The following is a 27,720-nucleotide window of genomic DNA, read 5'->3' as shown; positions in this document are numbered from 1 at the left end:
CCCCAGCTCTTTTTCAGCCAGGGACTTTGTGCGAGCCCACTTGGTGACTCTCCACGAGGGGGGGTCACACTGTTTTGGGGGACTGCTTGCTCATTTTCCTCCCCCTCTTCCCTCAGTTCAGGCTTGACTCTACCCTGGAGGGACTTCGGGTCCCTTCTTTCCTTCCCTCAACCTGCCCAGGCCCCTCCCCACCCCAAAACCCCTGCAGCCTAGGGGGCGGGGCATTCCCTGCAATCAATCAGCGGGGTGGGGAGGGTGGATTCCACAGGGTGGGGGCAGGGGCAGGTACCAGCTCATGCTTCTTGCGTCCGGCCTCCGCCTCCTTCTTGGCCAGCTCGCCCATCTCCTCCTTGGCGTCACGGAGCTGGCGCTGCAGCCGCTTGTTCTGCTCCTTCTCCCGGTTCTCGGCTGCGCTGCGCTGGTCCCGCTCCTCCGTCAGCTTCTCCATGTTCTCCTTCAGCCGGCCGGCCAGGTTCTGGAAGACGACACGGGGACACCTGGAGGTGGTCCAGCCGCCACCCATCCCTGCATCCTCCTGGACAGGGACCTCAGTCAAGAGGCCATCTCAACCAACCCCTGCCTCCTGCCTTTTTTTATGGCATCTGTTAAATGCTTACTATTCGCCAGGCATTGTACTAAGCGCTGAGGGAGATACAAGCTAATCAGGTTGGACACAGTCCGTGTCCCTTGTGACGCTCACAGTCTCAATCCCCATTTTAAAGATGAGACAACTGAGGCCCAGAGAAGTGAAGTGACTTGCCCAAGGTCACACAGCAGAAAAGTGGCAGAGCCAAGGTTAGAACCCAGGTCCTCTCACTCCCAGGCCTGTGTTCTCTCCATGCTGCTTCTGTTTGCTTCTCTTTAGCCAGAAGGCCGCCGCCTGTTGTCCACCACTGAGGAAGCCCTGATCCGAATGGCTAAGAAACCCAGCAGTTGGCAGGACTGAGCAGGGTGAGGGCACCCAAATCAGTGAGGGCAGGCAGCCAGCTGTGCTGGCAGAAAATGGATCCTGAGCACCTGGGCCAAATCTGGAGAGGTAGTGTGGCCTGATGGATAGAGTGCGGGGCTGGGAGTCTGAAGGACCTGGGTTCTAATCTCAGCTTCTCCACTTTGCTGCGTGGCCTTAAGTAAGTCACTTCACTTCGCCTCATCTTTAAAATGGGGATTATGACTGTGAGCCCCATGTGGGACAGGGACTGTGTTCAATCTGATTTGTGTTGCTTGTATCCACCCCAGCACTTGGTACAGGGCCTGGCACGTAGTAATCGCTTAAATACCATAATAATTTTTAGTATTATTATTATTAGTTCAGTGACCGGCACATAGTAAGTACTTAACAAATACCATAATGATTGCTAGGATTTCCCCACTCTCTTGCCGGGGCCCACAACTTGGGAGAACCCAGGCATCCCTGTCCACAGACGCCGGGCTCTGGGCCGTCAGCATCAGCTAGCTGGTAGGCTGGGGGCTGCATCGGGGGTGTGTGTGTGTGTGTCTTGGGGGGGAGGGGGCAGCCAGCAGCTCCCTGGGCTACAGAGCTCCCTTGCACCCCTCCCCCTTCCTGAGAGGGAGGGGCCGCAGCAGGCCGGCTTTGGGGAATTGGAAAAATGGATTGAATTTAGTGTGTGGTAATTACAGTCTGGAAGGGAGGGAGATAGAAAGAGGGAGGGGAGCTGAGGTGGAAACGCGGAGATGCCGGGAAGGGTGAAGAGTGGAGAATCAAAGAGATGAGCTGAGACAGGCAGCCGGGCAGCAATGGAAAGAATACAGAGAGGGAGGGATGGAGAGGTGGTGAGGGGGAAAGAAAGGAGGGGGGCACAAAGGCAGGGGGGACGACGAGATTGGGAGAAAGGAGGGGAGGGAGGAGGAGCAGAGGAGGAGAGAGGAGAAAGAGGCAGGAAGGAGGGAGGAAGATGAGGGAGGTCCAGAGGGGCCAGGCTGGAGAGGGAGATAGCCAGAGAGAACAAGGTAGGTAGCCGAGAAAATGAGGAAGGGGACGAGGGAGGGGAATGGAATGCTGGGAGCCCACATCCCATCTCTTCCACAAGTGAAACCATCCGCTGCATATTTATGACCCTGCCGAGGAGCGAAGAGCGGAGGGGGTCGGGGTTCGGAGCAGGAGAATGCGAAGACGGAGCTGAGCTGGCTCGGGTCTCTCCGGCAGATAGCAGGCATCGAAGCAGAATGTAAAGCAGGCTCACGAACCTGGATTGGAGAGCCGAGCTGCCCCTCACACATGCCCCTGGGCCCTCAGGGAGAGGCAGTTTATGGGCCCTGTCCCCCTGCCCATAGCCCACTTCCAAACCAGGGGCCCTAGGAGTTGAAGGGAGTGCTTCTCTTCACCCTTCTCCCAGTTGATCAATCAACGGTATTTACCAAGCGGTCACTCTCTGCAGAGCCCTATACTGAGCACTTTCCCAGATTTCCAGGGGCTTCTGGGACTTGTCTTCCTCCCCTAGGCCAACATTCTCCTAGCCCGGGGAAGTTGGTGGCCACTACAGCTACTTCCAGCCCCTTGCTGGCTCCAAAGCGGTAGGCTCTGATCAGCCAGTGCCCAGTTTCGGGGTGCCGTTCTGGGCCCGGGTGGGGGTGGGGGTTGCCGCTGCACTGGGGGAGGGGCAGCAGGGGGCACCCACCTCCAGCCGCTTCACTTGGGTCCTCTCGAACTCCAGTCTCGTCTCCAGCTCCCGGATCTTGGCCTCCTGCCTGCTGAGCAGAGACTTGTCCACCATGGTCTGCTCTATGAACTCCATCTGGCTTTGGAGCCCTTGCAACTGGGAGGGAACCCAGGAAGGGAAGTGAGGGGTGGGGTCACTGCCCCTTTCTCCTCTCTCCTCCTCCGCCCCTCCTCCTTCCCCTCCTTTCCCCCAATCTCCCAGTCTCTGGGGTCAGTCTGCAAACTTCTCCCCCTTGGGAGAGCTCCTGGGGAAGGGACTGTGGCAGACCAGTCACATGGTGATGGTGGGGTGCTGGGACAGGTGGAGGGTCACCAGCCGGAAGTTTCACTTTCGGCTCATTGACACTTCCACTGCAGCACTGGCCCCGAATCTCTCTTCGGGGAGAAGGTGGGGCTGGGCTTCAGGCTGACAGAAACAGCAAACCGGGCAGCCTGGCTCTGCCAGGCAGTGCCACACCTGTCCCTGCCACTCCAGCCCACCTCAGTCTCTGGAGAAACCCACTCAGGGAGCTTCCAGATACCTTTTCCTGCAGTTCTTGCTTCTCCTTGTTGGCCTCTTCTAGCTGTGCTTGGAGATCACTCATTTGGGCCAGGTCTCTGGAGGCCTGAAGGGGGGAAAAGGGTCCAGGGACAATTGGGGAAAGCCCAGCCCAGGGGAACATCCTCACCCTCATCTGAGCACCCCCTTCCACCCCTCCCCCAGCCCCGGGGAGGAGGAGCCCAAGAGTATGAACTCGCAGCACGTGCTGGGGTAGGGGGGCAGGGGCTGGGGGAGGGTACCTGGGCCACGGCTGCCTTGTGCTTCTTCATCAGTTCATTCATGTCCTCTTGATCCTCCTCCAGTCGGCTCTGCACCTCATGCTTCTCCCGCTGCAGGCGGCTCAACTGCTCCTCCAGCTTCGGGGACACAGAGCAGCAGGTCAGGGGGTTGAGGGGCTGCGGTGGCTCCCAGCTGCAGGGGGCACAGCTCAGGGGGCCGAGGGGCTGGTGTGGCTCCCAGTTAGAGGGATCAGGCCCCAGCCCACGCCTCCCAGGCAGCCCGAGGCAGGCAGAGCCCCCATCTCTCTGCCCCAGATGTTATTTGGGAATCCCTGAGTGACCAGGCTTGTGGGGTGGGCTCAGCTTGTGCTACTCAGCCAACCACACTGCCCTCTGAAAAGAGATGTCGAGCTTAGCCTCTCCCCTGCTGCCTGGGGGTGGACACTCCTGGCCTCCCATAATGGAATATCGCCGGAGTCACCCCGGGGGTGGGGAGATGGGCAGAGCAGATCTGGGCAGAGCAATCAGGCAGCAGGTGGGGAGCAGCAGCAACAGGCTTCCTCCACAAGGACCCCCCTTCAGAGGTTCAGGGTGGGATGTTGAGGAAAAGCTTAGAGACATGGAGTTGACTGCTCTGTTGCCCCCATCTGCCTCTCCCCTCCAGTCATCCCAGCGAATGTTGGACTAAGGGAGAGGTGGGGGGCACCTGCCCTCAGGAAACATTTGACTAAGGACCCTTTCCCAACCAAGCTTGATGGGAAGCTCCAGATCTCCCACTGCTTCAGGGGAGTTCTGGGAGAGGGGTGTGGCAGGTGGGGAAGAGGAACCCCCCCCACCCCAGCCCGCTAGGGTGGGACAGACACACTAAGAAGCTTTGGCTGAAAAGGGAACCCCGTTTGCCCATATCTCTGCCCCAAAATGACTCTATAGCTCCTTCCCGGCTCCATCCGTTTCTGTGCCGAGCTGTGGGGAGCCAGGGGAAGCCTCCGCCAGGAAATTTATTAACTCGGATTTAAATAAAACGATAATTTCATAACAGCCTTTTTGAACGCAATTAAGGCATTTGAATTACTCACCTGAAAATCGCTGAGCAGCCCAAATGCCACAGGGATAAATCAAACCTGGGCAATGGGCACCTCGTGATACCTCAGTGCTTGGCAGGAATGGGGGAGAGGCTGGGCACTCCCCCGTCCTCCTGGTCTCACCTCGCTTCCCCCAAGCCCCCCTTCTCCCCGACTCTGAACGGCCCCAGCCGGGCACACCGCCGAAATGACTTCTCCATCGATGGGCCGCGGGGGAGGTGGGGAATTAAAAGGCAGGCATTAAATAACGGCTCTAATTAGCCAGCCGCCACCGTCGCCAATGGGGCTGGGCCATGGGGATAGGGCGGGAGGAAGCCATCTCCGTTCTTCTCGTGGCTGGAGCTACTCACAGGGCACAACTTGGCTTGGCTCCACAGCACCGGCTGCCATTATTAATGGCCCTCGGGCCTGGACCCACCCCCACGTGCAAGGGCAGTTAAGTGGGAAGGGGGATTCACAGCCCCGTGACCGCCATCTCCCCCTCATACCCCACTTACCTCAGTCCCCACTCTCAGCTGGCCCTGCTCCCCTACTCTTGGCTGGCAGGAACAGGGGCCAGGGTTGGGGACGGTTGGGTTTGTGCCAGGATTCTGGGCCAGGGAACTGGTGTGGGGAGTGGCCCAATGGGGGAAGGGTGGCAGGACTACAGGTCAGGAAGGAGACCACCCCGCCCCTCGCCCCAAAAAAGCTCCAGCCTCAGCGGCAGGGTCCCGCGGGCTGGGGGCTCTGAGAGAGAGGGCTATGGGGCCCCCACCCAGGCTGGGCCCTCACCGCTGTCTTGGTCTTGGAGATGTCATCCATCTGCAGGTGCAGGTCCTCCATCTCCACCTCCATCGCCTTCCGGGATTTGACGGCCGCTGCACAGGTGAACTCCGACTCCTCCAGCTGGACGGACCCGCCCGAGGCAGATGGTCAGCCGGGTTGCACCAAGAGGGCAATGGACCAGCCCACACCCATCCCGCACCCATCCCGCAATCCCCATGGGGATGAGAACGAGTAGAAGGGAAGGGTCATGGGGTGGAGACAGGGCTTTTACATCCTCCTTAATCTGCCGTTGCTTCTTTCTAATTTGTCTCCCCCACTACATTCAAAGCTCCTTGAGGGCAAGGATTGTGTCTGTCAAAGAATGGCATTTATTGTTTCCTACATGCAAAATGCTGTACTGAGCGCTTGGAAGAGTACAATACAACAGTGTTAAATATGTTCCCCGTCCACAAGGAGCTAATCAATCGTATTAACTCAGTGCTTACTGTATGCAAGCACTGTACTAAATGCTTGGGCGAAATCAATATAACAGAGTTGGTAGACACGTCCCCTGCCCAAAAGGAGCTGATAGTTTAGAGGAGGAGCTGAGAGTCTAGAGTCTCCCAACTCAATTGTACTCTCCCAAGCGCTTAGTACAGTACTCTGCACACAGTTTAAGTGCTCAATAAATACCACTAATAGATTTTTTTTAATGGCATTTGTATAAGCTCTTACTAAGATGGTACTAAGTGCTGGGGTAGATACAAGATAATCAGGTTATTGAGAAGCAGCGTGGCTCAGTGGAAAGAGCACGGGCCCTGGAATCAGGACTCATGAGTTCGAATCCCAGCTCTGCCACTTGTCGGCTGTGTGACTGTGGGCAAGTCACTTAACTTCTCTGTGCCTCAGTTCCCTCATCTGTAAAATGGGGATTAAGACTGTGAGCCCCACGTGGGACAATCTGATTCCCCTATGTCTACCCCAGCGCTTAGAACAGTGCTCGGCACATAGTAAGCGCTTAACAAATACCAACATTATTATTATTATAGGTTGGACACAGTCCATGTCCCATTCGGGGCTTGTGGTTTTAATCCCCATTTTATAGATGAGGAAACTGAGGCACAGAAAAGTTAAGTGATTTGCCCAAAGCCACACAGCAGAAAAGTGGCAGAGCCAGGATTAGAACCCAGGTCTTCTGACTCCCAGGCCCGTGCTCTTTCCACTAGGCCATGATGCCAAGTTAATAGTTTGATTACCTCCTTAGGGAGAAAGTGGAAAAGGGTTATTAGTTCTGATGTTTTCTTCTAAATTTAACCCATTTCTTTCCCCACCTTCTTCACCTACATAGACTGTAAGCTCCTTGTGGGCAGGGATTCTATTCTTGAATTCTGTTCTTTGTACACTCCCAACATCTCAAACTGTGCTTTTCTCCCAGCCGGTGCTCCATAAATGACAGTTATACCCAAGGAGCAGGTGATGGGGGCAGCTGGGAGGGCAAGTGAACACGCATAAACCCCTGATTGTTGTTGTCATTGGAAGCAGTGTGGCAGAGCACAGGGGTGGTCCCCAGCCCTCAGGAGGGGCCTGGGAGACCACCGTCCGGTCCCTTTGGAATCCCAGAACTGCCAAGGCAATCAGGATGCTTAATGAGGGCAATATGGAGTGTGGGGATGCTGGGAGGGAGCCCGAGCTCAGATTCTTGCCCCAACCCCTACTCAAGCAGGGCAGAGGGTGAGGCTCCCGTGCAACCAAGCACCTGGTTCTTGAGCTGGGCGATCTCCCTCTTGCTGGGTGCGCTGTTCTTCAGGTGGTCCAGCATGACCTGGGCATCGGCCAGCAGGGCCTTGGTCCGCTTCAGGTCCTTCCGCAGACGCTTCTCCGTCTCAAAGTCCCGCTGGCTCACCTAGGAGGGCTAAGAGTCAGAGGCCCAGCCCGCCCCACACCTAAACACCACCTGTCGCCCCCCACCCGTCTGACCAACCCCATCCCCTGCCCCCACTGCTCCCCGGAGGGCTGACCAGAGGCCCCCAGCACCCCAGGTTGAAGCCCCCAGCCCCGCCACCTGCCATCACTCCCACCTGGTCACTAACGGCAGACAGCTTGCCCTCCAGCTCCCTTTTCTCCCGCAGCACCTTCTGCTTGTCTTCGTACTCCTCCTCCAGCTGTGCCTCCATCTGCTTCAACTGCAGCCCGCCAGGCCAGGGGAAAGCACACTGAGTCACACTGGGGCCAAGCCCGGCCGGGGATGTGTGGAGGGGGTGCGCAAAATGCCAGGCCCCTTCCCAACCCTGACCCCCAGGATGCAGGAGGAATGGGCTGAACAATGTGGCCTAGTGGAAAGGGCACAGGCCTGGGAGCCCCAGGAGCTGGGTTTTAATCCCAGCTTTGCCATTAGCCTGCTGTGGGACTGCATGCAAATCATTTCACTTCACTCCTCTAGAATGTAAGCTCGTTGTGGGCAAGGAACCTATCTGCTAATTCTGTTGCACTGAACTCTACCATGTGCTTAATACAGTGCTCTGCACACAGTAAATACTCAATAAATACCATTGATTGATTGACTGATCGATTCCCTGGGCCTCAGTTTCCTCATCGGTAAAATGGGTATTCGATGCCTGTTCTCCTTCCTACTCAGACTGTCAGCTCCGTATGGGACAGGGACTGCATTTTACCTGATGATCTTGTTTCTATCCTAGTGCTTAGTACAGTATTTAGCACACAGTAAACCCTTAACATATACCACAACTATTATTCCCATAATTCCGTGCAGGATGCAGCTTACGGGGGTGATGTAGGTGCCTGGGCCTGGGGTGTGGGCCCTGGATGGCTCTCACCTTCTTCTGACAGGATTGTCGGACCTCTTCCACCTCCTCATCCCGGCTCTCCACTTCCTTGGAGTGTGTCTGCCGCATCCGCTCCATCTCCATCTCCAGGCGCAGCTTGCCCTGGTGTGGGGAGGTGATGGGGTTGGGCAGGGTGATGCCAGTTACCTTGAACCTCTACCACTGAGGCAGCCCGATGTGCCAGGCCAAGGGCCACAGCGGCTCCCTCCAGACATTAAAGCCCCCAGTTCGCCACAGCGGCTCCCTCCAGGCATTAAAACCTCCAGCCCTTGCCTCCGCCCCAGCCATTCTGGATCCAGCAGGGCCGTGTGTCCGGCACAGCAGAGAGGGGCTCTGCCTGCTGGCAGGGTGTAGCTGGGCTGCTGGAGCTCCTCCCCCCAGGGCTCGAGTTTCCTGCCCCGGCCCAAGGTCGCAGCTAGGGGCTGGGGAGGTCCCTCGACTGTAGTCTGGCATTCCCAGAGTTCTCCCGATCCCTGTCTACGTTGGGGCAGGGCCTGGGAAGGGTGGCAGACCCTCTCCCAGGAGCTCCTTCTCCCGCCACCCCCCAACCAGGCTGATTCCTTCTAGAGGTCCTGAGCCTTCCCTGTGGCCCTCTGGTAGATGAGTCCCACGCGACCCGGCTCCCGACCGCCAGCCCTTCCCCCACCTGCTCGAGCATCTGGATGGTCCCCGCCTGCTCGTCCAGCTCCTCCTCCTGATCTTTGACTTTGGCCTCCAGGTCCCGCAGCTGCTTCCTGACCTTGGCCAGGGATGCTTCGTCCTTGGACTCCTGGGAGGAGATGTCCTGGAGCTCCGCTTCCAGAGACGCTACCTTCTGGGTGAAGCCGGCAACATCCAGGTCCTTCTCCTGGGGTGGGAGGAGGCAGGGTCAGAGGGGGCCGGGCTCCGGGATGGCCAGGGGCAGGGGACGATGTTGGTGGGATGGATGGGGGCGGAGAGGGAAAGACCTAAAGGACGGCAGGAGGGTGGGCAGGGAAGGGCTGCCACTCACCTCCAACTGCTGCCTGAGGCTGAAGGCCTCGGCGATGAGCACGTCCTTCTCACGCAGCAGCTTCTCTCGCTGGAGCTTCTCACGCTGGGCCTCCTCCTGTGCCTGGGAGAGCTCGCTGTCGAACCTGGCGGGGAGGGAAGGGGGGACATGAGGACTGGGAGCTGCAGACACAGCAGAGAGACCGCTGCCCCGAGGCCGAAATCCGAGAATCCCCTGGGTGACACAGAGCCCGGACCCGGGCAGCTGGGAGAGCTTAGTCCAACCACGGGCGTTGCTGAGCCAGAGAGGGGAAGAGGGGGACCACCTCCTCCATCTGCATGCGCTGCATAGTCTGTGTGGCCTGGGGGGCCAGCAGCCTGACCACCTCCTGGTGGGCACAAGGGGGTCCCAGGGTGGGCACGAGGAAGACCACATGCCTGGCCAAGCCACTGAGCTCCGGATGCTTCCCTCCCTCTGCCTTCCCGTGGGGTCTGGTAGGCGACGGCCCCCGGGGGGCACGCAGGTCGGGGGGGGGACACAGTTCAGGGAGGGGGCACGCAGTTCAGGAAGGGGGGCAGGGGTGGTCCTCCCCATTCCTCTGCTTGCCTGCCGTTCATTTCCTGCCCGGTGCCTCTAAATAAGGAGCAAATTGCTGAAATTCCTCTTCACACCTTCCCTGAATAGCTAATCAGCCACTCAGGCTGAAAAATGAAAGAGTCCCCCAAACCCTGGGCTGTTTCAATCTAATAAGCCGCCCAGCGGGGAGCCTGGCAACACATTAGCTGGGCCAGGTTGGCACATCAGCGACGGCAAGAGGCTGGGGAGGCCCACATGGGGAGGGGCGGCTCTTAGCGGGGTCCTGCTGAGGAGAGCATCCTCTGTGGCAGAGGAGGGGTGTGGGACGGCGGCAGTGCAGAGCGGGGAAGGGGGAGGCAGGGCTGGGTGGGGAAGGAGAAAGGATGTTGGGTGAGGAGGTAGGACGGTGGGTGGTTTGTGGGAGAGACAGCCACTAGAGGCCGGTGGGTAGGAGGGGGGCATCTACCTTCCTAGAAATTCCTGGGAGCAAGGCAGGGTCACAAACTGAGGACTGATGAACCACCTCCTCTAGCCTGTTTGAGCTGCTCTGGGAGTCCCTCAGGAGGATGGGGTAATTTCCTGAGGCGTGCAGGGCAGGAGAACCCCAGAAGGGCCTCATGTGGGCACACTTTCTAAACCCGGCTCTGCCACTTGTCTGCCGTGTGACCTTGGGCAAGTCACTTCGCTTCTCTCTGACTCAGTTATCTTATGTGTAAAATGGGAATTAAGACTGTGAGCCCCATGTGGCACAGGGACTGCATCCAAACCTATTTGCTCGTTATCCACCCCAGCGCTAGTACAGTTCCTGGCACAAAGTAAGCACTTAAACACCACAATTATTATTATTATTACCCCTTCTCTGGCTGTAGCAGGGAGGGGACTTGGAGATCCCGCCCCCGGGGTCTGCTCTCTGCCCGCCCCTCCCCACGGGGCAGTTCACTCCCCTCCAGCACCCTTCCCCAGTAACGAAGGAGCCGAGTAGCCGACCCCAGCTGGGGAAATTAATTTAGATTGGATTCTTCTCTCAGTGCCGGGATCATTCCCCTCCTCGTGCTATTAGCATAATGAGATGGCGGCAGCAGTGGCCGGGACACCGCCAGGGTGTTTGCATGGCGGAGGGAAAGCAGGGAGCGAAGGGCCAAGGGGGAAGCAATCTGCACTGCGATTCCTGAGGCCTGGCAGGATTTGAACTCATCAGTCCATGGACATCAATAGGCAGCTGGGAGCGTGCGCTCTTTACCCGCTGGGCAGGGGGCTGTGGCCTGTTGGGCCTGTCCGAAAGACTTGAAGCAGCCAGGTAGCTGGTGGGGGGAGGGTTGGTGGGGGAGGTGCTGGGAAGGGCGGAGGCTGTTCCAAAGGGAAGCCGAACCCCTTCCTGGTTGAGGATGCCATGGAGAGTGAAGGCCGCTCGGTCTCACCTTCGGGCAAAAATACCTCGAGTGAAGCAGGGCTTGGGGGTGGGGAGGCAGGGGGCTGGAGACAGGCTGCATCTCTGCGGCCTCCGTGCCCTCCCCTGCTAATGGGTTGCTGCTTTCATACCCTTCCAAATAGCGCAGGATCCCAGGCCAGTGGCAAAGAGACTGGTGTCAGGTTTCGGACTCCCTGGGGATGGTGGTAAGGTTGGGTTGCTTGTCTAGGGTCTTTATTTGCAAGGATGCTTTAAGCCGGGTTCAGGTGGAATACGAGGGACTTCTGCCTTGGCATCCCCAGTTATCCTGACGCAGCCTGAGCCTTCACAATATGAGGAGATGGGGCGAGCCCCCTCCCACTCCCTCTGCTTCTCCTCACCGGCTCTCAATCCCTCTTCTCCTCCCTGTCCCCCAACCAGTCCCCACCTCCTCTGCTTCTTCTCCAGCTCGTGGTTGCGGCCCTGCTGGCCCTCCAGGTGAAGCTTGGTGTCCTGCAGCTCCGCGGTCAGTCTCTGGCACTTCTTCTTCACTTGCTGCAACGCCCTCTGGGTCTCGTCACCGTCGGCCTGCAGGTCACCCAGCTGGAGGCCAGGACGGAGAGGGGTCAGGGCAGAGGCAGGTGCCAGGGCAGAGAGGGGACAGGGGTGAGGGTCAGGGTGCAGACGTCAAGGGCTGCCCAGAGAGTTGGGGGCAGGAGGAAGGCGGGATTGGGGGAGACCATCCGAGAGGCGGGTGCCACAGGAGAGCCGGGAATCTCGGCTTTAAGAGGAGAGCGGGGCCAGGGCTTGGGGCATTGGGGCTTCCCCCAGCCAACCCGGCACCCAAGACTGCCCCTGGGCCGGGGGGAGGGAACCAGAGTTGGGAGGGGAGGCGGGGCTTGGACTGGCTTCCTTGACTCACCTTCCTCTCCAATTGCCTCTTGCTTTGCTGCTCCTCTTCCAGCTTGTCCTCAAACTCCTGTTGCAGACGTTTCTTGGTGAAGTCCACTTCTCGCACTGCCCTCTCATACTTGAGGCGCCACTCTCCGCCTAGGGGGCCGGTGACACAGGGGTGAGCAGCCTAGGGGTTGGGGGTGCCAATACTCTGCTAATAATGACAGTGCCTAATTGCTTACTTTGTGCCAATAACTAGGCTAAACGCTGGGGCAGATGTGAGGTCATCAGATCAGACACAGTTCCTATCCCTCAGTCTCTCTTATCCCATTTCATAGATGAGGAAACTGAACCCCAGAGAGGTGAAGTGCCATTTCCAAGGTCACAGCGCAGTCCAGTGGTAGAGACAGGCTTCAAGCCCATGAGGAAGGCTCCCTGTTGTGGGTTTTTTTTTTTTTAATGGTATTTGTTAAAGATTTACTATGTATCAGCACAGTTCTAACTGCTGGGGTAGATGTCACGTAATCAGATGGCACAGTCCCTGTCACATTTGGGGCTCACAGTCTAAGACGGAGGCAGAACTGGCACTGAACCCCACTTCACAGATGAGATAAGTGGGGCATAAAGAAGTTAAGTGTCTTGCAGACAAATGGAGGATCTGGGATTAGAAACCAGGTCCTCTGACTCCTGGGCCTGTGCTTTTTCCTCTAGGCCATTCCGCTTCTCATGTTTTTTCCTCTAGGCCAGCCGCCTAAGCCGTGACCCTGGGGTACTGCTTCTGATGGTTCTGCTTCCATTTCTGAGCCTTGCCTGTCTCCCCTCATGCCCAGCACATAACGCCCAACTGCCTCCTCCTACATCACATCACATGTGGCCTGACTCCTCGGTGATGCTTCAGTGCAGAGTAGTCAAAACCTGTGGGCGGAAGGAAGGACTGGCCACATCCTCTGACTCCTTCCCTTCTCATGGATTGGGTCATTTGTGGCCACCTGTCTCTTCTCTAGACCCTGAGTCACCAAAGGCACAGCCTGGGGCTTACACTCCCATTGGGGGCCCCAAATGTGGGCATCAAATGTGGGCACAAGAAGCTGTTGCTGCTGGGGGCATGGCTAGGTCCCCTTAGCTGGGACCTGCCTCCACCCCTTCTCTACCCACAGGGGCTCCCCACTCCTCAGGTGGACTGGATGAGGGGTGTATGAACGGTTGGGGGAAGCCTTCAGGGATCCCCTGGGGCAAACCCCTCCCCCTTTACCATCATCATCATCATCACAGTGTGACCTGAGTGTTTGCTGAAGGTAATGCAGTTGGAGGAAGAGGGGAGATGAGGGAGAGGCAGGGCAGAGATGATGGAGAGGTGGGGTACAGAATGACAGAGCAGTGGTCGGGGAGGACTGGGACACCCCCTCCCATGGTTGCTGCGGCCAGACCCTCACCGGAATCGTCATCGTCCATCTCTCCGTTGAGCTCAGTGGCCCGGATGAGCCGGGCCTCCATTACCTCCACCTCCATAGCCTCCATCTGCTTCTTGAGGGCATCATACTGGATCTGCGGGGAGGGACCAAGGGCCTTAGGATCTACCGTCCCCACAAGAGTGGCGCCCAGACCCCGAAACCCCTCTGTGCCCCGTCCAAGTCGGATGAAGTGTCACCCACTAAGAAATTGACGAAAGGTGACAGGCAAGATGCAGGGAGGGGGTGAACTGGCAAGAAATCAGCTGGGCTGGCAAACGGTGAGGGTTTATTTGCTAGCCTTCCTTATCCCACCCCTGACCTGCAGATCCTTCATCTCTTTTTCAACTCGAAGCCTCTCGGCTGTCTCAGCGTCCAGAAGCTGGGAGGCGGATTCCCCAGTGTTGCGCTCGTCCGTCAGCTCCGATGTCAGCTCGGAGATCTGGCGGGGGGGAGGAGGATGAAACAGGGTTCAAGCCGAGCTGCTGCAGGCAATCCCCCGGGACTGAACTACAGGGGTGGCTCTGGAAGGGAGCAGCGTTGGAATAGTGGAGGACACGGAGGGACAGTGGGAAGCCTGACCTTGCTCTCCAGCCGGTCGCTGCTGAGGCGCAGCTCATTGCGTTCCTTCTCCACTTTCTCGAGCTTGCTTCTTAGCTGCTGGATTTCCTCCTGGAGACAGACATGGGAGGTGAGATCAGATAGTTTGGTCCTGGCCAGAGCTGTCGGGGAACCCTGGCCTTGGGGACCCCTTTGGGATGGGGAGTTCTGATGGTGGGGCCTGGTTACCGGGGGCTTTCTCCTGGGTTTTGGGTGGGGGCTCACCCTGCTAGGGTACTTTACTGAATGAAATGGGAGCCAAAGTGGAATAGGGATGGGTGCGTCAGGGGAGGCTGTGCACATCCTTGTGGAGGGGTGAACTGGGGGGATAAGAAAGCAGAAGGGTGCTGTCTCCCATTGCTAGGCAACAGCCCACCACGGGGCTTGGATGTGTCTGGATCTTCCACATCTTGGTGGGGCCAGGGCATCCCTAGGCCCACAATGAGCCTGGGGCTGAGGAGGGGTTGGAATTGAAGCAGGGACTCCTCCAGGCCTAGTAGCCTCCCAGATCAGCAGCCTTCTAGTGCAGCAGCCTCGCGCCCTGGCTACAATGAGCTAGCAGCCCTGGGTCCCCACTGGGTGGCCTAGCAGTCCCTGCTCTTCACTGAAGCATACCAGCAGCCCCTTGCCCCGACTGAAGTGGACCAGTAATCCCTGGCCTTTGCAGTAGTGGGTCAGCAGCCCCCAGCCCCCAACCCCCAACGTGGCAGCCCAGCAGCCCCCGGCCCCCGCGTGGCGGCGGCCCAGGCTGACATACGTCCTTGCCCCGGAGCTGCTCTTCGGAGAGCTGCACCGCGATGAGGGGCCGCACGGTGGTGAACAGCTTCCACCAAGGCCAATCCTTCACCCCCTTATTCTTCTTGATGTTCTTCTGCACGCAGCGGATGGCCAGGGCCTGGATCTGCCACGACAGATGAAGACCTTAGTGCCGGTCCCCTCCCAAACCCCTAGCCTGGACCCGCCCCGACCCTGGACCTGACCCCAGCCCCCGGCCCCAACTCTGGATCCAACCTCAGCCTCCCAACCCTGGACCCGACCCCAGCACCCCAGCCTCGACCCTGAAACAGACCCTGGCCCCAACCCACCCAGTGTAGCCCAATTAGCCCCTCCCACCATTCTCCCCTATCACTTTCAGGAGCCCAGACAGAACTCTGACTCCAGGGCCCCACCCACACCCCCAGCCCCCTCTGGGCCTCTGCTAGCCCCACAATCCCTCCGCTCCCAGGAACCACTGGGGAACTCGTGTCTCCCCCTGCACCCACCCAGGGCCCAGGGCCCACTGGCCCAGCCGCTGGGGATGGGGCTTGGGCCCCTTCGGCCCCGGGCAGGACACTGACCGCTCTGTTCTCATTAGGAATAATTTCATCTGCTTTATTTGCTGCCTGATTATTTCCAGCACCCAGACTGGATGTGCCATAAAACCTAATCTTGCTGAAACACAAGAGGCGGCGGCAGCACGGGCTGTTTTATAGACTCGCTAATAAGCAAAGGAGTCGCTGACACAGCTCCTTAATCTCCTCGGAGCAGCCGGGCCCCCACCCCCGAACCCCCTCCCCGCAGCAGTCACACGACCCCCTCACTCAGACTCCTGCCTCCCCAGGATTGTTCCCCGGTGCCCTGGGGTAAGGGAGCTGGGGGGTGGGGGGCAGCCCAGAGATACCTGGGCCCCCGGAGGCCCAGCTGCCCTGAAGAGCTGTGAGAGGGGATGAAGGTGGGGGGGGGGGGGGGGGAAGACACGAGGTGGAGGGGTGGGGGTAGCATGGACGGGAGAGGCACCTTTCTCTTCTTGAAGTGCTGGCGGGCTAAGAAACCCCTGCAGGCCGCCTGGAACAGCGTCAGGTTCTTGCTGGTCTGCTCGTCCCGTTGCTCCTCCAGCCGGGCCAAGGTGCCAGCTCGGAAAAACACCTGCAGAGGGAAGGCCCGTCAGGGCGGGGAGCAGGGCAGGGGGTGGGGAAGTGGGAGGGGAGGATGGCAGGGGGTGGGGAAGTGGGAGGGCAGGAGGCAGGGGAGCAGGAGTGGAAGAGGCAAAGAGTGGAGGAGCAGAAGCAGAGGAGGGCAGGAGGCAAGGAGAGCAGGAGTGGAGGAGGGCGGGGGCAGGGGGAACCATGGGTGCGGGGGATTGATCTAGAAAAAGATAGGAACTGGGAGGCGAGAGGCAATGTGGGGGAGCCAGATCCGGAGCAGAAGAACACGCCAACCTGAGAACACAGCAGAGAACACGCCAAGCAGAGAACAGTCCTCCCCAAGGCTCCCCAAAATTCCCGGGGAGAGCCACTTATACTGCTGCGGGGAGGGGAGCTTGAAGGGCCTGAAGACGGTCACCTCTCCCGAGGACTTTGTTGTCCAAGGTGGCGGGCAGTTTTGCAGGGGGACGGGCTGGGGTGGGTGAGGCTCCCTCTGCCGCGGTCCATCTGCCCCTTTCATGTAAGAACGCCGACCCCACCCCCACGCCAGTTTTGCTTGCTCCGAGCTGGTGACGCCGGGCAGGCGGGCAAGTGGGCGTTGGGGCGGGCCGGGGACTTGTCACACAGGTTTGGGGGCCGGAGGGATCAGCCCTGCCCCTGCCGTGCCCCCGGATTTGGGGTATCAGCCTGCCCCAGGGCGCAGGGTTGAGGGGCAGAGGAGAAGTGGGAGAGAGAGAGAAGATTGATCAACCCAAACAGGTCCGCCCATCCCACTTCCTAAAGCTGGAGTGGGTTTCCAGTGCATGTGTGCACACGCGTGCACACACACACACACACACACCAAACAGTCAAATCTCCCCTTCCCTCAAACACAGAAACAAGGAACCCAGACAAATAGACCTCATGGCACAGTGCAGCAGATAAATCCAGACACCCACCTGCAGTGAAATACACACATAATAAGCCTACATGCATACACGCACGCTCTCTCTCTCCTGGGGTGGTCGCCTTCTGCCTCTGCCCCACTAAAGCTCCCCAATGCAGCCTCACTCTGACTCTGGCTTTCTCCACCAGGAGTTGGGCCTTTGGCCCAGAGGCCCCGGAGCCGGAGCTGGGCAGGCAGGTGGGCCCCGGGGCCACTGGTCTCGACAGAGTTAGCCAAGCCTACGTGTGATTCCCAGGGGTGTCGGGTGCTGAGGGGCGCCCACGGCGGGCCAGCCTGCACAAGTCCCGGCCTGCCAGCGGCGCACCCAGACACCAGAGCGTGGGCACAGCAGTACCCGGGGCAGCCCGAGAGGCAGGGTCAGCGGGCACCCAGATGCCTAAACCAGACTCTGGCCACAGCACAGCACAATGAGGGAAGCAGCTTGTGGTGAAGGTGGGAAGAAAAGGATCCACGGACGAGAGACAGGGGCAGGAAGAGAGTCCAAGAAAGAACGAGAGAATGAAAGGTGCCCTACCCGAGCAAGCCCCCCAACCTCTCCTCACACAGCAGGCTGCCCAACTCCCTGAATTCACTCACTTGAGGGGCCACAGCCTCCCAGCTGCCCCCACCGCCCCCACAACTCCCCAGGACTGTGTCACCCCTCCAGCCCAGCCGCCACTGAACGCCCAGGTTCTTGGCCCCTCTCCAACTTGTGCGTGTCTGCCAGATATAAAGCCCAGGGTTGGGGGGTGTCCAGAAACTAAGTTGGGGGTGGTACATATGTCTGGGACATCTGTCTGTGGTGGGGAGGAGAAGCCATGGAGGGGGGCTGTGCCACTTGGGCCCAGAGTCCCCTGCACCTGCCTCGAGCCAGGGGCCAGGAGTAGTTGTTTCAATGCATCTCCAGCTTCAAGGAAATTCAAGAAACAGATGAGGCAGTTGAGGTCAGCAGAAGGCCAGAGGGGCAAACGGGGGCAGCAGCAGGTGGCCGGAAGGGAGGTGCCAGGAAGAAGTGAGAGGGATCCTGTTGGAGCGGTGCATCCTGCACCAGGCCTCTCACTCCCTGTTCCCCCACCCCTGCCATTAACCTGGAGGCAGAGGCCAGGGAAGGGGCGGGAAAGTGGTCAGTGGCCTGGGCTGACTTTCCAGGTGGCGAGGAGAGGGGAGGATGCCCCAGTCTGAGGGTCTGGCGTCACTCACCCGACTGAGGCCCATCTGGCAGCTGCTCTTCTCCAGGTCCAGAGACTCCAGCAGCTCTTCCACGGCCTATGGGCACAGGAGGTCAGTCAGGGAGTGCAGCTCCTGGTATCCCTTTCACACCCACCACCCGGGGAGATTAACTCCTTCCCGCCTGATTCCAGAATCTTCATCTCCCCCAATCAACCAATGGTATTTATGGAACACTTAGTACAGTGCTCTGCCCACAGTAAGTGCTTGAGAGAGTGTAATGCAACAGACTTGATAGATATGCTCCCTGCCCACATCGAGCTTACAGTTTAGAGGACAAGCTACCCTACCACCACTCCCAAGACTCTGGCCTCTCTGGGCTAAGCTGAAGAGCTGGCAGAAAGTCCTGGGCCCCTGAGGCCAGTGGGCCTGGCTTCCTCCTAAACCCTCCTAAGCCCATTCAGGGCTCCCAGGCATTTGCAGACCCTGGGCCGGTGGCCCCTGTCCTGGGCAGGCACAGGATGCTCTCGCTGCCCTGGTCTTCGCCTGCCCGGGCCAATACCACACTTTCCTCCCATATCACCCTCTGCTCTGTAGCCCCTTCCTGGAAGCCCAAGGCTAGGGAGTGGGGCTGGTAGAACTTGCGGCTGGCAGGGCTCGGCTCCTATCCAGGGCTGTGGTCAGGGGCCTAAAGTTGACGTCCAGCACCTGCTGCCTGAAAACTACATTTCCCAGAATGGCCTGGGTTCTCAAGACTACAGCCTTGTCCCCAAGAAGGTAAAGCCTGTACCCCATAAAAGGCTAGGTCCTGTGTCCTCCAGGAGGCTAAAGCCTGCACCACCCAGAAGAGTAGGGCCTACATTTCCCAGAAGGCTAAAGCCTGCAAATCCAGAATAACGTTGGTATTTCTCAGAAAGTTAAGGCCTGTGCCCTAAAGAAGGCTAGAGCCTGTGTCTTCCAGAAGATTAAAGCCTGTGCCCCTCGAAAAGGCTAGGGCTCACATTTTCCAGAAGGCTACAGCCTACACCCCCCAGAATAACACTTATATTTCTCAGAAAGCTAAGGCCCGTTGAGGGTCCGTTAATCCGGCCTTTCTCCGGCCCTCAGCTGTGTGCTGAGGATCGGTCTTTGCCCTACCGGTGCCAGCTTAGAGCTTACCCCAGGCTACGTACCCGCTTTTCATCAAGTACGATGTAGTTGCGCCCGTGCTTCTTGGTGAGGTGGGGAGCCAGAGCTTCGAAGCGGCGGCGGAACTCCGAGAACACCATATGGTCCGGGTAACCTGGGTGGGGAGAAGCACGGGAGGGAGTTGGCCCCGTGAGCCTAGAGCGGGGTGGCTCCGGAGGGACCCGGATCCAATCGGCAGGTTCTCTGAAGGGCTCCTCCATGGAGGGGGAGAATCAGTCAGGGATACTGCTGCAGTGTGAGGGGCAGGGGGTCAGACTTCAGAATGACATCCAACTGGGTAAGAGGGGGAAACTATAGAACTCTTTCCTTGGGGACCTGTGAATTTGGGAATGTGTCTTGTGGGTCTCAAGGGGCCCGCTTGGGGGCAGAATGGTGGATTAGGTGACAATAATAATAATAATGAATTGTAATAATTATGGCACTTAAGCGCTTACTATGTGCTAGGCACCGTACTAAGTGTTGAGGTGGATACAAGCATATCAGGTTGGAAATAGTCCCTGTCCCACGTGGGGTCAAGTCTCCATCCCCATTTTACAGTTGAGGTAACTGAGGCCCAGAGAAGTGAAGTGATTTGCCCAAGGTCACACAGCAGACATGTGGCAGAACCAGGACTAGAATCCATGACCTTCTGACTCCCAGGCCCGTGCTCCATCCTCTACGCCACGCTGTTTCACGCAGACCAAGGGGTCCCCCAAGCTGGTGCTATGGAGGCCGCGCCGGTCCAAATAGGGTTTTGAGGATGGCACCCCGAGGAACCCACCCTATTCCAGTGGAAGGGCAAAAGTCAATGGGAGAGGGTGGGTGGGGAGAGAGCTGGAACCTGGGTGCTGAGGTTCATAAGTGGCACTGGGAGGACCCCCAGGAGGGGGATGAGGAGGTCAGCTCTCGTGCCGGGTAATTGAAGTGGGAAGCTACCAGGGAGTACCGGGGGCCGGGACAGAGCACGCTATTGATTCTATCTGAACGGCAATTACATTGACGAGCTGGAAGAGTGGAGGCGGGCGCCGGGCATCTTAATTAATCATCAGCCCCATCGACACAGGCCCGCCGGCCAACGGGGCCCCCCGGCCGCCCGCTTCATCGATCTGCTTGTTTGAGTAAAGCGCATCGATTTTGGTTCAGAACGGTAACAATCTGGTTTTGAAATAATAAACACCGAGTCCCTATCAGGATGCAGAGTGTGATCGATGATTTATGCGGGCTCGGGCCGGGGGCGGGGGATGGGGCTTCTCGCAGCCCAGACTGCTGAGTGGCCCGGGGAGTGAGGCCAACCAGCTCAGTTCTGGGTAGACTGGCTGCCCCTAGGCAGTCCCTGTTTCCCCAGGGCCGCTCTGACCTAGAGGTGCCCCCGGGACTGATGTGCGGGACCGTGGGAGAGAGGGGAGGAGGCCAACCCTGATCTAACCCCCTGTGGGTGACCGGGTGAGGGGGTGGAGATCACCCCCTCTGGCTGTGGCTCTGGCTGTGACTGTTGGAAGAGGTGGCGCCCATCTGAGCCTTCCTGGCCTCTGCTAACCCTGGAGAGGTTTTTTGCAACTCCTTGCAGAGGGTGTCGAGGAACCCAGGCTTCTCAGACTGGCCCTGTACCCAGGGGACTCTGGCCTAAAGGCACTAGGGGCTAGGGTGACCCCCCCGGTGACCAGGTCCGGCAGAGCGGTCACGGAACTTCATAGATGGTCAAGTTCAGGGCCAATTTGGGAGGGCTGGGGGTAGTCTGGGGGACAGGAACAAGCAGGGGGAAGGGAAAGAGAAGAGACAGGAGGGAGAGGGCCGGGAGATGACTGGGGAAGGACAAGTGGAGGAAGGAGCCGAGAAGCGGATGGGCTGGAGGAGGGCGCAGAGGGCGAAAGGGGGTGGTGGGCGAGGGCAACTCAGAGGAGGGACTGGGAACAGACATAGGCATAAGGATCAATGGGGGTGATGGCCCTATGGCCATCCGAGCAGGCCTCCTGGCCTCGCTCACCCCAGCTCTCTGACAAGAGTTCCCCTCCTGGATGGAAAATAGCAGCTTTCTGTCCTATTTGCTCTTGGAAGTCTTCCCTCTCCTCCTCACCCCGTGCTCACCTCTGGATTGGAAGGAGTGGGGGCGGAAGTGGGGGGAAGGACCGGGTGAGGAGGGGAAGGGCTGCGGAGAGAGGGATGGGGAGGAGATGGGTGGTGGGGAAAGACAGTGGGAGGGGGAGGGAGGGAGAGAGGGGAGGAGGAAAGAGGCATTTGGCCTGGAAGGTACTATGTGGGTTGGGGTGATGCAGCTACATGGGGGAGCCCGGAGGTTGGGGGAGGGGCAGGTAGGGGGTGAGCAGGGACCTACCTTGGCGGTACACTCGGAGAGCGTCGAGCAGGCGAGAGCCGCGGATCTGGGCACGGAGCAGGGGCACGTCCAGCTGGAGCAGACTGGCCTCACACTGCTCTCCGGGGGGCAGGTCCAACTCGCTGCTGCTGCTGACCCGGCGGGAGGCGGAGGCCCGGGGCTCCCCGGCCCAGCCCTCTGCCACGGGCAGGAAGCAGTGCACAAAATGTAGCTTCGACTTCTTGATGGTGTCCACGAGGGCATCCTGGGGCAGGTGGCGGGAAGACATGGAGAACGGTGCCCTCAGGGGGAGCTGGCTCCAGCCCAGACCCGGGAAGGAGGTGGGGGGTCCTGGGACTACCTGGCTTCTACTTTAGACCTTTTCTCACCCACTGCCTCATATACCACCTTGTGCCAGGCCCTTAATCAGGCTAGCTCCACCCCAATAGAAGTCCCACCCCCAGGATAGACAAGGCCCACCCCCATTTTATCAGGCAGTCAATGAGGGACCTACTTAATACTACTAATAATAAATTCTGCAATTATTGTTGTGACTATTAAGCACTGACTATATACCAAACACTGGGGTAGATATGAAATCATATCACACACAGATCCTGTCCCATATGGGGCTCATAATCCAAGAGGGAAGGAGAACAGGTATTTCTTCCGTGCTTTACAGGTGAGGAAATTGAGGCACAGAGAAGTTAACTGACTTGGCCAAGGCCATTCAGCGGTAACAGTGTGGCCGAGTGGAAAAAGCACAGGCCTAGGAGCCAGAGAACCTGGATTCTAATCCTAGCTATGCCACTTGTCTGCTGGATGACCTTGGGCTCTGTGCCTCAGTTACCTCAACTGTAAAATGTGGATTAAGATTGTGAGCCCCATGTGGGACATGGACTTTGTCCAACCTGATTATCTTGTATCAACCCCAGCGTTTAGTACAGTATCTATCATTTAATAGCCCTTAATACCACAATTATTATTATTATTACTATTACTACTAGAAATAATAAACACCATAAAGAAGTCATGGAGCAGGAATTACAATCCAGGTCTCCTTATTATTATTATTATTATTATGGCATTTGTTAAGTGCTATGTGCCAGGCACTGTACTAAGTACTGGGGTAGATACAAGTTAATCAGGTCAGATGCAAGTTTCCTGACACCCAGTCCTGTGTACCACAGTTAACTGGACCCTAAAGGAGCGGCATCCCCAACAGAGGGTTCACATGGGATTGTGGGGGCGGCCTGGTGAAGGTGCCAGCAGGAGGGGGTCCAGGTACCCAGCGGGACGGAGAGGCCCACTCACCACCTGCAACTTGATCTGGATGCAGAGGGACTTCTTCTTGACAGCCGCCACGCCGGTGGTGAAGGTCTTGCGCATGCTGGTGACCCGGCGCAACGCCAGCTGGGAGCCACCCTCCAACCCCGCCACGGAACCAGACAGCACCATGGCGCTGCCCGCTCGACCCACAAACAGGTTGCTGATGACCTTTCTGGGGGATGGGGGCGAGGGGAGGGGCAGGGTCAGATCCCACCCCACCTCCTTGCTGACTCTGACTCCCCCGCCGAGACCCTCACCAAGCACAGACATCGGAAGAGGCCAATGGGCTCTTTGGTCTCCCCTCTGGGAGCTCCAACCGCAGTGGGCACCTCTCCGGTCTCCCCAGGACCTAGTGGCACTTGGCCCCGCCCGCGGGGCACAGATCGAAGCAGCCCCAAGTTGGGGCCGCCAGACCCTGCTGGCATGCACGCCCTCCCCAGTCCTCAGGGCCCAGCTCACTTCTGGGAGTCTTGAAGGAGCAGCGGGGCATTCTGAGCTGCGGGGTTCTGCTTGGCATAGCTCAGCCAGCCTGTGGCGTCGTACTCCACCCAATTGGTGCCATGGCTGTGGCCCAGGAAGAAGTGGTGTGGCTGGCTCCCACGCAGTAACGGGCTCTGACCTGGGTGGGGAGAGCGGACCGGCCCTCAGCGTGTTGCCCACTCCACCCCCTGGACCGCAGAGAGAGGCCCCAGGAACAAGAGCACACAGACACCAATGCCCCAACACCCCGGCACTGCCCTTCCTCCCAGGGGTTTACCCACTCCCAACCCGGGCCTCGCCCACCCTTTTTGTCTCCATCACGGGGCCCATAGTAGGCAAAAAGTCGCTCCAGCAAGGCCTCTTCATTGCTCCCCGGCACCAAAGCCTCCTCCTCCAGCAGCCACAGCAGACCTCGGGCCTCCTCCGTCCGAGCCAGAGAGCGCACCTGATAATAACAGCAAGAACTATGCTATTTGTTAAGTGCTTACTATGTGCCAAGCACTTTACCAAGTGCTGAGGTAGCTACAACATAATCAGATTGGACACAGTCCCTGTCCCGCTTGGGACTCCCAGGCTAAGTAGGAGGGAGAGCAGATATTGAATCTTCATTTTACAGACGAGGAAACTGAAGGTCAGAGAAGTGAAGTGATTATCCCAAAATGGCCCAGCAGGCAAGCGACAGAGAAGGGATGAGAACCCAGGTCTCCCTGTTCCTATTGCTCTTTCCACTAGGCTACGCTGCTCCATGTCTTGTGGGTGCCCAATGCTTGTAGGACCCAGCTGTCCATGCCAAGGCCCTGAGCAGAGTTGGACCCACCCAGGTGCCTCCCAGCAGTGAGCCTCTGGAGTCAGCCCAACCCAGCCCCACCCCAGAAGATTTTGGGAGACTCTGGCCCGCAAGTGGGCCTCAGCTGCCCTGGACAAGCCCATCACAGTGGACAAGTGGCCCAAGCCCAAATCTGCTGACGTGATTCGCCTTTCAGTCTCTCACCTGCTGCCGCCTCTCTTGCCCAGGGCTGGCACAGCACAGTCTGTCTCAGAAGACCCACCTCGCCCACCAGCTGCCGCCCTGGCAGCTGTGCCCTCGGGGTAGGGAAAAACTTGTGCCCAGAGGGAAAAATGGCACACAGTACCCAGGCCCAAAGAGAAAGAGGAGATCGGGCTTGGGGAGTAGGGAGAGGATTCCTATTTTTCCTGCCCATGCTCTGGGATTCCTCTGGTACCTCCCCCACTCCCCCAGCCATAGGGCGGGGGAATGTGCCAATGGGTAGGGAATGGTGAGAAGGAAATTAGTACCCTGGTGTCAAAGCTGATTTTCCAATAAAACGTCCTGGGCAATTTGCATAATGAGGAACAAATAGGAAGCACCAGGAGCTCGTTAATGCCAGCCAATCAGGGCAGCTGTCAGGAGTCACTGCCGGGGACAAATCCAGCAGATAACCTTGGCAGCCCAGACAACCCTCTTGCCCGGCCCGAGGCCAAGGGAGACCTCATGCTGCAGCTCCAGAAAGGGCTGTCCTGCCTGGTCAGCATGGATTCCTGACCAGCCCCCCTCTCCCTGCCTCCGTTCCCCACTTAGCAGCTCTGCTGGCTGGGCGGACCTACCAGACAGTAGGGAAGGGTACAGCTATGCCTCTCCCTGCTTGCTGCCTCGCCGCGCCCTCAAGAGCAGGATGCCAAAGCTCGAGGGCCCGGGTGGGTCGGGGGTCAACTGTGGCCCAGGGGGAGGGTATGAGGGAGCCAGGTTATCTGGACTCCAGTGAAGCCCAAACACTTTCACGTGGGAACTCAACACCACCACGTCCAGTAGGGTCCCACAAGGAGGGAGAGACAGGAGTCGAGGTTGGGAAAGCGGGAACAAGGAGGGAGGCCAATCCTCACCAGGGCCTGAGGGGAGGCTTGGTCCACAGCAGCAACGGAATCAGCCATCCCGGGTTCCACATCGTCCAACGTCAGCTCAATGTTCTCCTAGAGGGGTTAGGGCCGTGGTCAGAGCCTGTCCCCAGGGTGTGGAGCCTGGTGACAAGGGGTCGGCCCAGTGGACGACCCAGCTCTGAGGCGGGGGTGGCAGGATGGGGTTCCCTCCCCCTGGTTCTCTACCTGGAACTGGCAGGGCCTGGGGTAGAGTGAGCAGCAGGTGGTCAGGCTATAAAACTGATGAGTTAAGGCCTGAGGTAGGGGGGAGGAGGGAGAGGAAGAAAGGGCTAGAGGCAGGCAGGGGACCCTTCTGACCCCAGATCCACTGTGTGGTAAGGCTGCTGGAGGGTAACGGCGGGGAGGGGGAAGAAGGAGGACAGTAGGTGGCCCACCTCCCTGTATCTGTCCAGCTCCTGCAGGTAGGTGCGCTCATGGAAGAGCGCCTGCAGCCGGTCCTGGACGTAATTGTGGCACAACTCCTCGAAGGAGGCTGCGCGTGCCAGCCCGCTCAACTTGGGGTTCTGGAAGCCGGGCGTGTCCACGATCATTATGGAGCTCAGGGAGTGCTGGCTTGACTTGAGAGCTCTGCAGCGGGAGGAGAAGATGAATGCAGCAGGCTTGGCACCTGAGGTGCAGACCCTCCAACCCGACAGGTCACACCATTCCCGGCCCGACCCTCTCTCCTTCCAACAGCACCCGACCTCCCCGCAACCCCATGCCCATCCTAACACTGCCTGGATGTTCCACTACTCCTTCCCAGAGTGATCCCTCCCACAGTGCTCACCCACCCTGACCCATCAGGGCAGGCTGGGCCCTGCCCCCCAGAGCAGTGGGACGGCCAAGGTGTCAGACAACAGATCCATCAGGACCAAGACAAAGCAGTCAGCTGCGGGAGGCCGTGGGCTCCCGGGCCGGGCACCTACCTGTTCACCAGGGAGATGAGGAGAGTGAAGAGTTCCGAGTAGAGTCCCGAGGCCATGCCCTCCACGCACTCCAGGGCGCTCAGCTTGGAGCCTGCAGGAGGAGAGGGTCAGAGGACTCCCCATCTCCCCACAGGGTCTTCACCAGCTACCGGTGCTCCAGCCCAGCCGGGGCAAAGTGGTGACAAAGCCAGGACAAAGCTGGGTGAGCTGCCGAGGGCACCACCCCCCACCGGGTGCCAGCTGGCTGGGTCTGGGTACCTGTGCCATCCCCAAAGCTGCTCTCGTCAGGGCCCTGGCGGAAGGAGGTGGAGCGTTGCAGCGAGCTCTTGACTTGTTGCTTGAAGATGGAGGAGGACAGCTCTTCCAGGTTGCAGCCCAGCAAGTAGGCAGCCTTCTGTGCCCACTCGTGCCGGGCAAACTGCTTGCGCCCACCTTGCGGGGGGAAAAGAGACCACAGCGACTCAGGCTGGACCAGCGGACTGGGGCCAGGGGATGGGTCCGTCTTGTTCCCAGAACCCCACCTGGGAGATATGCAGTGGTACCCGTGGGGCTCACCCCAGAGAGGTGGGCACAGCTCCACCTGCCCAAGGACAGATGAGACAATGTCCCTGCCCCCAGCACTGCCCTCAAAGAGGAACTGGCTGGTCAGGAGCCGATCGATCACTTGGCACCCCGGGCAACAATGAGGTTTTGGGTGGGGGATGCAGAGGTGGTGGGCACTGGGAAGCCCGGGATGGGGAGGGAGGGCAAGAGCTGGACCATGAATCATTCTGGGCTGAGGACGATAGGGGGCACTAGTTGGTATTTGTTAAGCGCTTACTATGTGCAGAGCACTGTTATAAGCGCTGGGGTAGATACAGGGTAATCAGGTTGTCCCACGTGAGGCTCACAGTTAATCCCCATTTTACTGATGAGGTAACTGAGGCACCGAGAAGTTAAGTGACTTGCCCACAGTCACACAGCTGACAAGTGGCAGAGCCGGCATTCGAACCCATGACCTCTGACTCCCAAGTCCGGGCTCTTTCCACTTAGCCACGCTGCTTCACTAGTGCCCCACAGTGGTGGATCCCAGAGGGGAAGAGAGCAATCTGGCACCCAACTGATGCCCAGAGAAGTTCTCCGTGGGAATCCGACCCCACAGCGCAGAGAGGATTAGCCTAGAGGTGCCCATCTCTCTCGGTGCCAGGGTGGGGGTGCTCCCACTCCGGAGTCTGAGTGGCTGCTGGGGGAGTCCAGAAGACGGGAAAACCAACCCTTCTTGGGGAGCGGGAAAAGTATCAGGTGGAGGGCGGGTGGAAATCAGCCCACGCAGACACAAACACAGACAACATGTGTCTAATCACGGTAATTAGGAGAAGCTAACGAGAAATGAGGGTTTACCTTCAACAGCATCTGTAAGGCAAAGGACCACATGCAGCATGCAAGAGAAAACAGTGTGTTAGCAAACACTTGTCAATAGAGCCCGTCGCAGGGCCCGTGGTAGGGGGAGGTGGTGGGGGACGGAGGAGAAGCAGGACCTCACACACGTACCCAGATCGGGTACACCCAGACCGGGTTCACACACATGCACACGCTCTCTCTCTCACACTCAAACACATACGCACACACTAGTTCAAT

At 58.7% G+C, this 27,720-nt stretch overlaps 1 protein-coding gene across 15 annotated transcripts in view; it reads right to left on the bottom strand.

Annotated features, from left to right (window-relative positions):
* The window catches only part of MYO18A (myosin XVIIIA), an 88,007-nt gene that overhangs the window by 12,565 nt on the left and 47,722 nt on the right, over positions 1-27,720 (bottom strand). For 13 of the 15 annotated variants that reach the window (XM_029082174.2, XM_039914505.1, XM_029082175.2 and 10 more), the window contains 28 exons: positions 27,484-27,495; positions 26,362-26,535; positions 26,104-26,194; positions 25,573-25,765; positions 25,145-25,231; positions 23,567-23,708; positions 23,243-23,402; positions 22,769-22,955; positions 21,476-21,719; positions 19,149-19,258; positions 18,010-18,075; positions 15,757-15,885; positions 14,738-14,881; positions 13,963-14,052; positions 13,703-13,822; positions 13,366-13,477; positions 11,961-12,088; positions 11,487-11,641; positions 9,097-9,220; positions 8,752-8,952; positions 8,097-8,207; positions 7,341-7,445; positions 7,019-7,165; positions 5,290-5,403; positions 3,458-3,574; positions 3,199-3,282; positions 2,637-2,774; positions 290-475 (listed from right to left, as the gene is read on the bottom strand). In XM_029082174.2, coding sequence (XP_028938007.1) covers positions 290-475; positions 2,637-2,774; positions 3,199-3,282; positions 3,458-3,574; positions 5,290-5,403; positions 7,019-7,165; positions 7,341-7,445; positions 8,097-8,207; positions 8,752-8,952; positions 9,097-9,220; positions 11,487-11,641; positions 11,961-12,088; positions 13,366-13,477; positions 13,703-13,822; positions 13,963-14,052; positions 14,738-14,881; positions 15,757-15,885; positions 18,010-18,075; positions 19,149-19,258; positions 21,476-21,719; positions 22,769-22,955; positions 23,243-23,402; positions 23,567-23,708; positions 25,145-25,231; positions 25,573-25,765; positions 26,104-26,194; positions 26,362-26,535; positions 27,484-27,495 — 3,671 coding nt within the window. The remainder of the gene's footprint in view (positions 1-289; positions 476-2,636; positions 2,775-3,198; positions 3,283-3,457; positions 3,575-5,289; positions 5,404-7,018; positions 7,166-7,340; positions 7,446-8,096; positions 8,208-8,751; positions 8,953-9,096; positions 9,221-11,486; positions 11,642-11,960; positions 12,089-13,365; positions 13,478-13,702; positions 13,823-13,962; positions 14,053-14,737; positions 14,882-15,756; positions 15,886-18,009; positions 18,076-19,148; positions 19,259-21,475; positions 21,720-22,768; positions 22,956-23,242; positions 23,403-23,566; positions 23,709-25,144; positions 25,232-25,572; positions 25,766-26,103; positions 26,195-26,361; positions 26,536-27,483; positions 27,496-27,720) is intronic. The other 2 variants (XM_039914506.1, XM_039914508.1) reach the window with 1 other exon arrangement.

Source organism: Ornithorhynchus anatinus, chromosome 17, assembly GCF_004115215.2.
Source record: "Ornithorhynchus anatinus isolate Pmale09 chromosome 17, mOrnAna1.pri.v4, whole genome shotgun sequence".
Classification (NCBI taxonomy): Eukaryota; Metazoa; Chordata; class Mammalia; order Monotremata; family Ornithorhynchidae; genus Ornithorhynchus; species Ornithorhynchus anatinus.
The sequence above is the reverse complement of the archived record's forward strand: the minus strand, read 5'-3'. Positions and strand labels throughout refer to the sequence as shown.